The sequence below is a fragment of the Petromyzon marinus genome, chromosome 83 (assembly GCF_048934315.1).
Source record: "Petromyzon marinus isolate PM22_M1 ecotype Great Lakes invasive population chromosome 83, UKy_Petmar_22M1.pri1.0, whole genome shotgun sequence".
Lineage (NCBI taxonomy): Eukaryota > Metazoa > Chordata > Hyperoartia > Petromyzontiformes > Petromyzontidae > Petromyzon > Petromyzon marinus.
The window spans coordinates 2,502,420-2,517,687 of NC_133748.1; the positions used below are offsets into that span (position 1 = coordinate 2,502,420).

General features: G+C 57.8%; 1 protein-coding gene across 1 annotated transcript in view; it reads left to right on the forward strand.

Moving 5' to 3' along the window:
* The window catches only part of LOC116958785 (intermembrane lipid transfer protein VPS13D-like), a 92,627-nt gene that overhangs the window by 6,744 nt on the left and 70,615 nt on the right, over window positions 1–15,268 (forward strand). The window contains 4 exon segments of the mRNA XM_076057663.1: window positions 6,222–6,357; window positions 9,499–9,540; window positions 13,115–13,265; window positions 14,832–15,192. Coding sequence (XP_075913778.1) covers window positions 6,222–6,357; window positions 9,499–9,540; window positions 13,115–13,265; window positions 14,832–15,192 — 690 coding nt within the window.

Below are 15,268 nucleotides of genomic sequence, written 5' to 3' on the forward strand. Positions count from 1 at the left end.
GTGTGGGTTGGTGGGTGTGTGGGTGGGTGTGTGGGTGGGTGTGTGGGTGGGTGTGTGGGTGGGTGGGTGGGTGTGTGGGTGTGGGTGTGTGTGGGTGGATGTGTTTGGGTGGGTGTGTGGGTGGGTGTGTGTGTGTGTGGGTGGGTGGGTGTGTGGGTGGGTGTGTGGGTGGGTGGGGGTGTGGGTGGGTGGGTGTGTGGGTTGGTGTGTGGGTGGGTGTGTGTGTGTGGGTGTGTGTGTGTGTGGGTGGGTGGGTGGGTGTGTGGGTGGGCGTGTGTGTGTGGGTGGGTGTGTAGGGGTGTGTGGGTGTGTGTGGGTGGGTGTGTGGGTGGTTGGGTGTGTGGGTGGGTGTGTGGGTGGGTGTGTGTGTGGGTGGGTGTGTGGGTGGGTGTGTGGTGGGTGGGTATGTGGGTGTGTGGGTGGGTGGCTGTGTGGGTGGGTGTGTGGGTTGGTGTGTGTGTGGGTGGGTGGGTGGGTGTGTGGGTGGGTGTGTGGGTGGGTGTGTGTGTGGGTGTGTGTGTGGGTGTGTGGGTGGGTGGGTGGGTGTGTGGGTGTGTGGTGGGTGGGTGTGTGGGTGGGTGTGTGGGTGGGTGGGTGTGTGTCTGGGCATCGGCGCATCCACACAACAAAACAACCCCCTAACTCCTCGCGGTGCCGGACGGGCAACTCTTTCGTGGACAGTGCTGTGGGGGGAGGGCCAATTGTGATTGGCTCCTCCCCTCATGGCATCTGTGTCCACCACAGGGGCTAAACGGGGGCTCTGGATGGGTGCGAGGGGCTGGTAACCCCTCCACCTTCAATTAATTACCACTAAACCGCGAAATAAACTGAAATATGTAACTAATAAGCTTGTGCCGGAGGCCCCGGGGGGCCAGGCGTCTATGACGTCTCCTGGCCAAACCCCATTTGGCGGAGCCAGGAGATTGAATCTCTACCCTCGGGGCTCCAGAAACAACGAAAAACCACTACGGGTGGCCACGTGGAATGTTCGAACGCTCACTGCGGAGGAGAGGCTGCCACTCCTCTGTCGGGAGCTGGACCGGTACCGCTTGTTTCTCTGTGGCATTTAGGAGGTCCGGTGGACCGGTTCTGGCTCCTACCACCATGAGGGGTGGACAGTCCTCTACTCGGGGCAGCAGACTGCCAAACAACAGGGAGTGTCACATCTTCTGAATAAAAGAATGAAGGGGGCGTGGGAGCGTGGCGGTGAGGTATGGGAAGCTGTTAGCCCCAGGCTACTTTGGGCTCGCCTTCCCATCAACCGGAGGCGAGGAGTGGTGGTCGTGGTTACTTATGCCCCCACCGAAGACGAACATCCGTGGAGGGATGCAGGCAAGGCCGATGAGTCAGATGCCTTCTATGACCTCCTGTCACAGGTGCTAGCTAAAGTGGCCCCTCGGGATAGAGTCATCTTGTTGGGTGACTTCAATGCCCGAGTTGGTCATGATGCTGGCACCTGGTCTGGAGTGATTGGAGGGCATGGGCCAGATCAGCTCAATAACAACGGTAGGAGGCTGCTAGATTTTTGTGCAGCCCATGGGCTTGTAATTACCAACACGCTGTTCCGGCATCGGCGCATCCACACAACATCATGGATGCATGCCGGGTCCAAGCAAGGACATCTGCTGGACTACATAGTGACGGACCAGCGGATGCGAGCCCATGTCCTTGACACCAGGACCTACCGTGGAGCTGATCTGCCCTCTGACCATCGACTAGTCATCTGTAAGATGCGCCTGCCATTCTTCCACTGCGGTGGTGGGTGTACACCCAGGACCCCATTCCAACCTAAGGTGGCCCGGTCTCAGCTTGCTGATGAAAGTTGCAAGCGAGAATTTCATCATCGCTTGCGGCTGGGGTTGGCATCATCCCCCACTACTCCAGATGTCGAGGGTAAATGGGCGAGGTTTAGGACTGTGACTCATGCAGCTGCAATGGCTGCTTTGGGTACGCGGTCCAGACCTCCCCAGAGACCCTGGCTGACAGAGGAGGTGTTCAGGATAGTTGAGAAAAAGCGACAGGCCCACTGTCATCGGCTACAGAATCCCACATCAGAGAATGAGGAGGCTTACCTCAGCCTTCGCTCGGAGGCTCGGAGAGCCGTGAGGCGCTGCAAGGATGGGTGGTGGTCGTGGGTTGCTGAGGAGATGGAGTCTGCCTCAGTGGCCCGCGATCACAAATCTCTATTTAACTCCACCAAAAAAGTTACCTGCAGCGCCACACCTCTTACCATCATTAGGGGAAAAAACGGTCATCCAATCTCCGACCCCCAGGAACAGATTTGCTGAGCATTTCTGTGAGGTCCTGGGGGAGTGGAAATCCCTCGACATGGAAAACATCGTGGGACAAAGTGGGGATGACCCTGCTGAGGCTGCAGTGCCTCAAATATTGGAAGAAGTCACCCCCTGTGAGTGGCTGGCTGAGGTACCATCTGTTGAGGAAGTACTGAAGGCGATCCGGAGTTTGAGACCAGGAAAGGCAGCGGGCAGAGATGATCTCCCAAGCGAAATGCTGAGGGAGGGTGGCGTTTGTGCACAGACTGCCCTATATGATATCATAACAACAGTCTGGACCACTGGACGGGTTCCGCAGGATTGGAAGGATGCCCTGGTGGTCCCCCTCTTTAAGAAGGGGGACCGCACAGACTGTAACAACTACAGGGGCATCTCACTCCTCAGTGTGCCGGGAAAGGTCCTGGCAAGGATTATTCAGCATCGCCTTGCCAGGCACGCTGAGGAGAGGCTTGCGGAGCCCCAATGCGGTTTCAGGAAAGGGCGGTCCTGCACGGATGCCATATTTTCTGTCCGTCTGCTACAGCAGAGGTGTAGGGAATTCCAGCAAGACCTACATCTCTGCTTTATTGACCTGGTCAAGGCCTATGATACCATCAGTAGGCCTGGGCTCTGGGTTGCTCTTCGCGCTTTTTGAGTACCTGACCCTCTGTTCACGATCATTAAGGACCTTCATGATGGTGAGCGGGCCCGGGTATGGTGAGCGGGCCCGGGTAAAACTACGTGGCCGGGAGTCAGAGCCATTCCCTGTACACCTTGGGGTGCGACAGGGATGTCCTTTGGCTCCCACATTATTTAACATCTATTTTGACCACGTAGTTCGTGAAGCCTTCAATAGCTGTACCGGGGGAATCTCCATATGGTACAGATATAATGGGAGGCTGATCGATGCCCGGGTGCGGTCAAGGGATTGCTCCCTATTGCTCAACCACGTTATGTATGCCGATGATTTGGTAATAGCTGCTCATTCAGAGGAGGAGTTGGAGACGCTGCTGCTGAGACTGGAGCGTGCCACTTATAGATGGGGCCTTACCATCAGCCCCACAAAAAATAAGCACCTGCCTGGGTATTTTGTACCATCGGACACTCCACCCCCACAACTCCCAATCGGTAATGGGGTAGTTTTGGAGAGAGTGGAGAGTTTCCCATACCTGGGCAGTGTGCTTATGACCGGCTCCAGTTTAACAGCAGAGGTCTCACTCCGAATCAGTCGAGCGGCAATATCTTTTCATCGGTTGCGTGACGCTGTGTGGAAGCTACCTTGTCTGTCGCTCCGCACTAAGCTTCAGGTCTTCTCGGCCACGGTCATTCCCTCCCTTCTCTACGCTTGCGAAACGTGGACCCCCCTAATGGACCATCTTCGCCGTTAGAAACATTTAGGCTAGCCTGCCTACGATCCATCTTGGGTTTAACCAGGCTGGATTGTGTGAGGATCTCACAAATCCTTGAAAAATCTGGGCAAGGTCCCATCGTTGAGCTCCTCCGGCAGGCAAGGCTGCGTTGGCTGGGTCATGTAGCCCGCATGCCCAGCCACCGCATGCCGAAACAGCTTTTGTTCGGCCGGATCGAGGGGGCTAAGCGGGCGCGGCACGGGCTAGAGAAGAGATGGAGTGATGTGGTACAGGAGGACGTGGAGCTGAGTGGACTTGCCGATGACTGGTACCAGCGATGTCAAGATCGGCCTCTGTGGAGGAGGCTCGTGAAGGACGCTACTGGGCAGTTGGAGGCAGTCGCCCTCCAACAACAACGGAGGGCGGAGGAGCGACGCTCACAACAACGAGCGGAGCGCCGGGTGGCTAAAGCACAGCAGGTTGGCACAGTAGGGGGCACGGGTGGTGCATCAGCCAGTCATCTCAGTCATCTCAGTCAGTCGACCCGTGGCACCTGGGTCTGCCCCGTGACCTCCTGCCAGCGGGCGTTCGACACTTCACGTGGCCTCAAGGTGCACATGGCCTGGCACAAGCGTCATGGTGACGTCACTGCCACTTAGTGGCGAATGGCGGTTGTTGTTGTTAGTGTGTGCATCTGTGTGTGTGTCTTAGTGTGTGTGTGTCTGTGTGTGTCTCTTAGTGTGTGTGTGTCTTAGTGTGTGTGTCTAAGTGTGTGTGTCTTAGTGTGTGTGCCTTAGTGTGTGTGTGTCTAAGTGTGTATGTGTCTGTGTGTGTGTGTCTCTCTCCCCGTGTCTCTCTCCCCGTGTCTCCCCGTATCTCCCCGTGTCTCTCTCCCCATGTCTCCCTCCCCGGGTCTCCCTCCCCGTGTCTCCCTCCCCGTGTCTCTCTCCCCGTGTCTCTCTCCCCGTGTCTCCCCCCCCCCGTGTCTCCCCGTGTCTCCCTCCCTGTTTCTCCCTCCCCGTGTCTCTCTCCCCGTGTCTCTCTCCCCGTGTCTCTCTCCCCGTGTGTCCCCGTGTCTCCCCGTGTCTCTCTCCCCGTGTCTCTCTCCCCGTGTCTCATCGTGTCTCCCTCCCCGTGTCTCTCTCCCCGTGTCTCCCTCCCCATGTCTCCCCGTGTCTCCCCGTATCTCTCTCCCCGTGTCTCTCTCCCCGTGTCTCCCCCCCCCCCCCGTGTCTCCCCGTGTCTCCCTCCCCGTGTCTCCCCGTGTCTCCCTCCCCGTGTCTCTCTCCCCGTGTCTCTCTCCCCGTGTCTCCCCGTGTCTCTCTCCCCGTGTCTCTCTCCCCGTGTCTTTCTCCCCGTGTCTCCCCGTGTCTCCCTCCCCGTGTCTCCCCGTGTCTCCCTCCCCGTGTCTCCCCGTGTGTCTCTCCCCGTGTCTCCCCGTGTCTCCCCGTGTCTCCCTCCCCGTGTCTCTCTCCCCGTGTCTCTCTCCCCGTGTCTCCCCGTCTCTCCCTCCCCGTGTCTCCCTCCCCATGTCTCCCCGTGTCTCTCTCCCTGTGTCTCCCCGTGTCTCCCCGTGTGTCTCTTCCCGTGTCTCCCCGTGTCTCCCCGTGTCTCCCTCCCCGTGTCTCTCTCCCCATGTCTCCCCGTGTCTCCCCGTGTCTCTCTCTCCGTGTCTCTCTCTCCCCGTGTGTCTCTCCCCGTGTGTCTCTCCCCGTGTCTCCCTCCCCGTGTCTCCCTCCCCGTGTGTCTCTCCCCGTGTCTCCCCGTCCCTCCCCGTGTCTCTCTCCCCGTGTCTCCCCCCCCCGTGTCTCTCTCCCCGTGTCTCTCTCCCCGTGTCTCCCTCCCCGTGTCTCTCTCCCCGTGTCTCCCCGTATCTCCCCGTGTCTCTCTCCCCGTGTCTCTTTCACCGTGTCTCTCTCCCCGTGTCTTTCTCTGTGTCTCTCTCCCCGTGTCTCCCTCCCCGTGTCCCTCCCCGTGTCTCCCCGTGTCTCTCTCCCCATGTGTCTCTCCCCGTGTGTCTCTCTCCGTGTCTCCCCGTCCCTCCCCGTGTCTCCCTCCCCGTGTCTCCCCGTGTCTCCCCGTGTCTCTCTCCCCGTGTCTCCCCGTGTCTCCCCGTGTCTCCCTCCCCGTGTCTCTCTCCCCGTATGTCTCTCTCCCCGTGTGTCCCCGTGTCTCCCCGTGTCTCTCTCTCCCCGTGTGTCTCTCCCCGTGTCTCCCCGTGTCTCCCTCCCCGTGTGTCTCTCTCCCCCTGTCTCCCCGTGTCTCCCCGTGTCTCTCTCCCCGTGTCTCTCTCCGTGTCTCCCCGTCCCTCCCCGTGTCTCCCCGTGTCTCTCTCCCCGTGTCTCTCTCCCCGTGTCTCCCTCCCCGTGTCTCCGTCGCCGTGTCTCCCTCCCCGTGTCTCCCTCCCCGTGTGTCTCTCTCCCCGTGTCTCTCTCCCCGTGTCTCCCTCCCCGTGTCTCCCTCCCCGTGTCTCTCTCCCCGTGTCTCTCTCCCCGTGTCTCCCTCCCCGTGTCTCCGTCCCCGTGTCTCCCTCCCCGTGTCTCTCTCCCCGTGTCTCTCTCTCCCCGTGTGTCTCTCTCCCCGTGTGTGCGTGAGTCAGACAGACCCACGAGGTGCGTCTGCGCCAGTTGGCGGTGCGAGTGGACGGCTGGCAGGAGATGGAGCCCATCTCCGTGGATCGCGTCGGAGTTTACTTCAGACACGCAGCGGCCGACACGACGCGCACAGCCTCCCACGTACACACGCAGACACACGGGCAGACACACGCAGACAGAGACACACAGACACACGCAGACACTCAGACAGAGACACGCAGACAGAGACACAGAGACATGCAGACACACGCAGACACACAGAGACACGCAGACAGAGACACGTACAGCCTCCCACGTACGCACGCAGACACGCAGACAGAGACACGCACGCAGACAGAGACACGCAGACACACGCAGACAGAGACACAGAGACACGCAGACACACGCAGACAGAGACACAGAGACACGCAGACACACGCAGAGACACGCAGACACACGCAGACACACAGACAGACACACGCAGACACACAGAGACACGCAGACACACGCAGATACGCAGACACGCAGACAGAGACACGCAGACACACGCAGAGACACGCAGAGACACGCAGACACACGCAGACACACGCAGACAGAGACACGCAGACACACGCACGCAGACACACGCACGCAGACAGAGACACGCACGCAGACAGAGACACGCAGAGACACGCAGACACACGCAGACACACAGACACACGCAGACACACGCACACAAACACACGCATGCAGACAGAGACACGCAGAGACACGCAGACACACGCAGACACGCAGAGACACGCAGAGACACACAGACACGCAGAGACACGCACGCAGACAGAGACACGCAGACACACGCAGACACACGCACACGCAGAGACACACAGAGACACGCAGAGAGACACGCACGCAGACACGCAGAGACACGCAGAGACACGCAGACAGAGACACGCAGACAGAGACACGCAGAGACACGCAGACAGAGACACGCAGAGACACGCAGACACACGCAGACAGAGACACGCAGAGACACGCAGACAGAGACACGCAGAGACACGCAGACACACACAGACACACGCAGAGACACGCAGAGACACACGCATGCAGAGACACACGCACGCAGAGACACACACAGAGACACACAGAGACACGCAGACACACACAGACACACAGAGACACACAAAAGCTGTTTCGGCATGCGGTGGCTGGGCATGCGGGCTACATGCCCCAGCCATCGCAGCCTTGCCTGCTGGAGGAGCTCACCCGATGGGACCTTGCCCAGATCTTTCAAGGATTTGTGAGCTCCTCACACAATCCAGCCTGGTTAAACCCAGGATGGATCGTAGGCAGGCCAGCCTAAATGTTTCTAACCGGCGAAGATGTTCCATTAGGGGGGTCCACGTTTCGCAAGCGTAGAGAAGGGAGGAAATGACCGTGGCCGAGAAGACCTGAAGCTTAGTGCGGAGTGACAGACCAGGTAGCTTCCACACAGCGTTACGCAACCGATGAAAAGATATTGCTGCTCGACTGATTCGGAGTGAGACCTCTGCTGTTAAACTGGAGCCAGTCATAAGCACACTGCCCAGGTATGGGAAACTCTCCACTCTCTCCACAACTGCCCCATCACCGATTGGGAGTTGTGGGGGTGGAGTGTCCGATGGTACAAAATACCCAGGCAGGTGCTTAGTTTTGGTGGGGCTGATGGTAAGGCCCCACCTCTTAGTGGCACGCTCCAGTCTCAGCAGCAGCGTCTCCAACTCCTCCTCTGACTGAGCAGCTATTACCAAGTCATCGGCATACATAACGTGGTTGAGCAATAGGGAGCCATCCCTTGACCGCACCCGGGCATCGATCAGCCTCCCATTATATCTGTACCATATGGAGATTCCCCCGGTACAGCTATTGAAGGCTTCACGAACTACGTGGTCAAAATAGATGTTAAATAATGTGGGAGCCAGAGGACATCCCTGTCGCACCCCAAGGTGTACAGGGAATGGCTCTGACTCCCGGCCACGTAGTTTTACCCGGGCCCGCTCACCATCATGAAGGTCCTTAATGATCGTGAGCAGAGGGTCAGGTACTCCAAAAGCACGAAGAACGACCCAGAGCCCAGGCCTACTGATGGTATCATAGGCCTTGACCACGTCAATAAAGCAGAGATGTAGGTCTTATGTACACACACACGTACACATGTACACACACGCACGTACACATACGTACACACACATGCACGTACACACACACGCACGTACACACACACACGCGCACGTAACGGCACGTAAACACACACACGCACCTACACACACACGCACGTACACACACGCGCACACACACGCACATACACACACACGTACACACACAAGCACGTACAGACACATGTACACACGTACACACACACGTACACACACACGTACGCACACGCACGTACACACACACGTACGCACACGCACGTACACACACACGTACACACACACGTACACGCATGTACACACACATACACACACGTACACACACGTACACACACACACGTACACACACACGTATACACACACGTACACACACACGTACGCACACGCACGTACACACACACGTACACTCATGTACACACACATACACACACGTACACACACGTACACACGTACACACACACACACACACGTACACACACACACGTACACACACACGTACATGCACGTACACACACATACACACACATACACACACACGTACACACACAAGCACGTACAGACACATGTACACACGTACACACACACGTACACACACACGTACGCACACGCACGTACACACACACGTACGCACACGCACGTACACACACACGTACACACACACGTACACGCATGTACACACACATACACACACGTACACACACGTACACACACACACGTACACACACACGTATACACACACGTACACACACACGTACGCACACGCACGTACACACACACACGTACACTCATGTACACACACATACACACACGTACACACACGTACACACGTACACACACACACACACGTACACACACACGTACACACACACACGTACACACACACGTACATGCACGTACACACACATACACACACGTACACACACACGTATACACACACGTACACACACACGTATACACACACGTACACACACACACGTACACACACGCACGTACACACACACGTACACACACACACACACGTACACACACACGTACACACACACGTACACACACACGTACACACACATACACACACATACACACACACACACATACACACGTACACACACGCACGTCTGTGTGTGTGTCTCTGTAGGTTGGGAGCTCCTCCAGCCAAATCCTCCACCCACAGATTTACGTGAGTCCTGTACACAAACTCACAAAGACAAAGCTCTTCCGTGTAGCCTTGACACACGCCTGGGGCAAGTGCTGCTAGCGAGTCGCAGTGCCTATGAAGGTCGCCTCTGTCTCACCGTGTCTGTGTGTGTGTCTGTGTGTGTCTCTGTGTGTGTGTGTGTCTCTGTGTGTGTGTTTGTGTGTCTCTGTGTGTCTGTGTGTGTCTCTGTGTGCGTGTCTCTGTGTGTGTCTCTGTGTGTGTGTCTGTGTGTGTCTCTGTGTGTGTCTCTGTGTGTGTCTCTCTGTGTGTGTGTGTCTATGTGTGTGTGTCTGTGTGTGTGTCTGTGTGTGTCTCTGTGTGTGTCTGTGTGTGTGTGTCTGTGTGTGTTTGTGTGTGTGTCTCTGTGTGTGTCTCTGTGTGTGTGCCTGTGTGTGTCTCTGTGTGTGTCTCTGTGTGTGTGTGGCTGCGTGTGTCTCTGTGTGTGTCTCTGTGTGCGTGTGTCTGTGTGTGTCTCTGTGTGTGTCTCTGTGTGTGTCTGTGTGTGTGTGTGTCTGTGTGTGTGTCTGTGTGTGTGTCTGTGTGTGTGTGTGTCTATGTGTGTGTGTCTATGTGTGTGTGTGTGTGTCTGTGTGTGTCTCTGTGTGTGTCTCTCTGTGTGTGTGTCTGTGCGTGTCTCTGTGTGCGTGTCTCTGTGTGCGTGTCTCTGTGTGTGTGTCTGTGTGTGTCTCTATGTGTGTCTCTGTGTGTCTCTCTGTGTGTGTCTCTGTGTGTGTCTCTGTGTGTGTCTCTCTGTGTGTGTCTCTGTGTGTGTGTCTGTGTGTGTGTTTCTGTGTGTGTCTCTGTGTGTGTCTCTCACCGCGTCTCTCACGGTGTCTCTCTCACCGTGTCTCACCGCGTCTCTCTCACCGCGTCTCTCTCACCGTGTCTCACCGTGTCTCTGTGTGTGTCTGTGTGTGTCTCTGTGTCTCTGTGTGTGTCTCACCGTGTCTGTGTGTGTCTGTTTGTGTGTCTCTCTCACCGTGTCTCTCTCACTCTCACCGCGTCTCACCGTGTCTCTGTGTGTGTCTGTGTGTGTCTGTGTGTGTGTCTCTCTCACCGTGTCTCTGTGTGTCTCACCGTGTCTGTGTGTGTCTGTGTGTGTGTGTGTCTCTCTCACCGTGTCTCTGTGTGTGTCTGTGTCTGTGTGTGTCTGTGTGTGTGTCTCTGTGTGTCTCTTTCACCGTGTCTCTGTGTGTGTCTGTGTGTGTCTGTGTGTGTCTGTTTGTGTGTCTCTCTCACCGTGTCTCTCTCATCGTGTCTCACCGTGTCTGTGTGTGTGTGTGTCTGTGTGTGTGTCTGTGTGTGTGTCTCTCTCACCGCGTCTCACCGTGTCTCTGTGTGTGTCTGTGTGTTTGTCTCTCTCACCGTGTCTCTGTGTGTCTCACCGTGTCTGTGTGTGTCTGTGTGTGTCTGTGTGTGTGTCTCTGTGTGTCTCTCTCACCGTGTCTCTGTGTGTGTCTGTGTGTGTCTGTGTGTGTGTCTCTGTGTATCTCTCTCACCGTGTCTCACTGTGTCTCTGTGTGTGTCTGTGTGTGTGTCTCTCTCACCGTGTCTCTGTGTGTGTCTGTGTGTGTCTGTGTGTGTGTCTCTCTCACCGTGTCTCTGTGTGTCTCACCGCGTCTGTGTGTGTGTCTCTGTGTGTCTGTGTGTGTGTCTCTGTGTGTGTCTCTCTCACCGTGTTTGTGTGTGTGTGTGTGTCTGTGTGTGTGTCTGTGTGTGTGTCTCTCTCACCGTGTCTCTGTGTGTGTCTGTGTGTGTGTCTCTGTGTGTCTCTCTCACCGTGTCTCTGTGTGTGTCTGTGTGTGTGTCTCTCTCACCGTGTCTCTGTGTGTCTCTCTCACCGTGTCTCTGTGCGTCTCACCGTGTCTCTGTGTGTCTCACCGTGTCTGTGTGTGTGTCTCTGTGTGTCTCTCTCACCGTGTCTCTGTGTGTCTCACCGTGTCTCTGTGTGTCTCACCGTGTCTCTGTGTGTGTGTCTGTGTGTGTGTGTCTCTGTGTGTCTCTCTCACCGTGTCTCTGTGTGTCTCACCGTGTCTCTGTGTGTGTCTCTCACCGTGTCTCTGTGCGTCTCACCGTGTCTCTGTGTGTCTCACCATGTCTGTGTGTGTGTGTCTCTGTGTGTCTCTCTCACCGTGTCTCTGTGTGTGTCTCACCGTGTCTCTGTGTGTGTCTCTCACCGTGTCTGTGTGTGTGTGTCTCTGTGTGTCTCTCTCACCGTGTCTCTGTGTGTCTCTCTCACCGTGTCTCTGTGCGTCTCACCGTGTCTCTGTGCGTCTCACCGTGTCTGTGTGTGTGTGTCTGTGTGTCTCTCTCACCGTGTCTCTGTGCGTCTCACCGTGTCTCTGTGTGTCTCACCGTGTCTGTGTGTGTGTCTCTGTGTGTGTCTCTGTGTGTGTGTGTGTCTCTGTGTGTGTGTTTGTGTGTCTCACCGTGTCTCTGTGTGTGTCTCTCACCGTGTCTCTGTGTGTCTCACCGTGTCTCTGTGTGTCTCACCGTGTCTCTGTGTGTGTGTCTGTGTGTCTCTCTCACCGTGTCTCTGTGCGTCTCACCGTGTCTCTGTGTGTCTCACCGTGTCTGTGTGTGTGTCTCTGTGTGTGTCTCTCTCACCGTGTTTGTGTGTGTGTCTGTGTGTGTGTCTCTGTGTGTCTGTGTGTCTCTGTGTGTCTGTGTGTGTCTGTGTGTCTCTCTGTGTGTGTCTCTGTGTGTCTGTGTGTGTCTGTGTGTCTCTCTGTGTGTGTCTGTGTGTGTGTCTCTGTGTGTCTCTCTCACCGTGTCTCTGTGTGTCTCACCGTGTCTGTGTGTGTATGTGTGTGTGTGTCTGTGTGTGTGTCTCTCTCACCGTGTCTCTGTGTATCTCACCGTGTCTGTGTGTGTGTCTCTGTGTGTGTCTCTCTCACCGTGTTTGTGTGTCTCTCTGTGTGTGTCTGTGTGTGTCTGTGTGTGTGTCTCTCTCACCGTGTCTCTGTGCGTCTCACCGTGTCTCTGTGTGTCTCACCGTGTCTGTGTGTGTGTGTCTGTGTGTCTCTCTCACCGTGTCTCTGTGCGTCTCACCGTGTCTCTGTGTGTCTCACCGTGTCTGTGTGTGTGTGTCTGTGTGTCTCTCTCACCGTGTCTCTGTGCGTCTCACCGTGTCTCTGTGTGTCTCACCGTGTCTGTGTGTGTGTCTCTGTGTGTGTCTCTCTCACCGTGTTTGTGTGTGTGTCTGTGTGTGTCTGTGTGTGTGTCTGTGTGTGTGTCTCTCTCTCACCGTGTCTCTGTGCGTCTCACCGTGTCTCTGTGTGTGTCTCTCTCACCGTGTTTGTGTGTGTGTCTGTGTGTGTCTGTGTGTGTGTCTGTGTGTGTGTCTCTCTCTCACCGTGTCTCTGTGTGTCTCACCGTGTCTGTGTGTGTCTCTCTCACCGTGTCTCTGTGCGTCTCACCGTGTCTCTGTGCGTCTCACCGTGTCTCTGTGCGTCTCACCGTGTCTCTGTGTGTCTCACCGTGTCTCTGTGCGTCTCACCGTGTCTCTGTGCGTCTCACCGTGTCTCTGTGCGTCTCACCGTGTCTCTGTGCGTAGTTCTCCTCACTACCCCCGGCACGTGTGGTGCTGTCGGTGGTGCTGGACGCCGTAGCCGGCACTGTGGTGACGGTCCGATCCTCGCTGCTGCTGCACAATCACCTCCACCGCGCCGTGCAGATTCGCATGGACAGCCCCTCGGCACCAGACAGTACGCACGGGGGGAGAGACACGGGGAGAGAGACACACGGGGGGAGAGACACGGGGGGAGAGACACGGGGGGAGAGACACGGGGTGAGAGAGACACGGGGGGGGGGGGACATGGGGGGGAGACACGGGGGGAGAGACACGGGGAGAGACACGGGGAGAGAGACACGGGGAGAGAGACACGGGGAGAGACACGGGGAGAGAGACACGGGGGGGAGACACAGGGGGAGACACGGGGGGGAGAGACATTGGGGGAGACACAGGGAGAGAGACACGGGGAGAGAGACACGGGGAGAGAGACACGGGGGGAGAGACACGGGGGGGAGAGACGGAGAGAGACACGGGGGGAGAGACACGGGGGGGAGACACAGGGGGAGACACGGGGGGGAGAGACATGGGGGGAGAGAGACACAGGGAGAGAGACAGGGAGAGACACAGGGAGAGACACAGGGAGAGACACAGGGGGATAGACACGGGGGGGAGACACGGGGAGAGACACGGGGAGAGACACGGGGAGAGAGACACGGGGAGAGACACGGGGAGAGAGATACACGGGGAGAGAGACACGGGGGGAGAGACACGGGGGGAGACACGGGGGGAGACACGGGGAGAGAGACACACGGGGAGAGAGAGACACGGGGGAGAGACACGGGGGAGAGAGACACGGGGGGGAGAGACACGGGGAGAGAGACACGGGGAGAGAGACACGGGGGGGAGAGACACAGGGAGAGAGACACGGGGAGAGAGACACGGGGGGGAGAGACACGGGGAGAGAGACACGGGGAAAGAGACACGGGGAGAGAGAAAGAGAGACACGGGGAGAGAGACACGGGGAGAGAGACACGGGGAGAGAGACACGGGGAGAGAGACACGGGGAGAGAGACACGGGGGAGAGAGACACGGGGGAGAGAGACACAGGGAGAGACACGGGGAGAGAGACACGGGGGGAGAGAGACACGGGGGGAGAGAGACACGGGGGGAGGAGACACGGGGGGAGAGACACGAGGAGAGAGAAACACGGGGAGAGACACGGGGGAGAGAGACACGGGGGGAGAGACACGAGGAGAGAGAAACACGGGGAGAGACACGGGGGAGAGAGACACGGGGAGAGAGACACGGGGGAGATAGACACGGCGGGAGAGACACGGGGGAGAGAGACACGGGGGGAGACACGAGGAGAGAGACACGGGGGAGAGAGACACGAGGAGAGAGACACGGGGCAGACACGAGGAGAGAGACACGGGGGGGAGAGAGACACGAGGAGAGAGACACGGGGGAGAGAGACACGAGGAGAGAGACACGAGGAGAGAGACACGGGGCAGACACGAGGAGAGAGACACGGGGGGGAGAGAGACACGGGGAGAGAGACACGGGGGGAGAGACACGGGGGGAGAGAGACACGGGGGAGAGACACGGGGAGAGATTGTAAGAGAGTGGGAGAGAGACAGAGAGAGAGAGAAAGGTGGAGAATCACCGTCCCTGTGAATATTTACCACCAACACCTCCTCCTCACCCCCCTCCTCACCCTCTCCCCCCCCTCCTCACCCCTCCCCCCCCCCCCGCCCCCCAGAGCCGGTGGTGCTCCCCGTGTTGCCGGCCAGGGGCTCCGTCCCCATCCCCCTCCACCTCGCCTCCTGGCGCCTACAGGTGCGGCCTAGCGGCGCAGGCTTCCACTACTGCCGCGTGCCCATCCACTGGACTAGCGCCGTCACCACCTCCTCCTCCTCGTCCACCTCCTCCTCGTCCTCCTCATCGTCGTCGTCCGCGGCTGGAGGCAAGGCTGCTGCTGCTGCTGCTGCTTCCGGTGGTGGCGGTGGTGGCGGTGGTGGTGGTGGTGGCGGTGGTGGCAGTGGTGGCGGTGGGTTAGGCATCGTGCACGCCAGCAGTCGCGAGTGTCTCAGCATCAGCGGGGATAAAGAGCTGACGCACAGGTGGACAACGCAACACACCGCTCGCTCGCTCGCTCAACCGCTCACTCGCTCGCTCACTCACCCACTCGCTCACTCG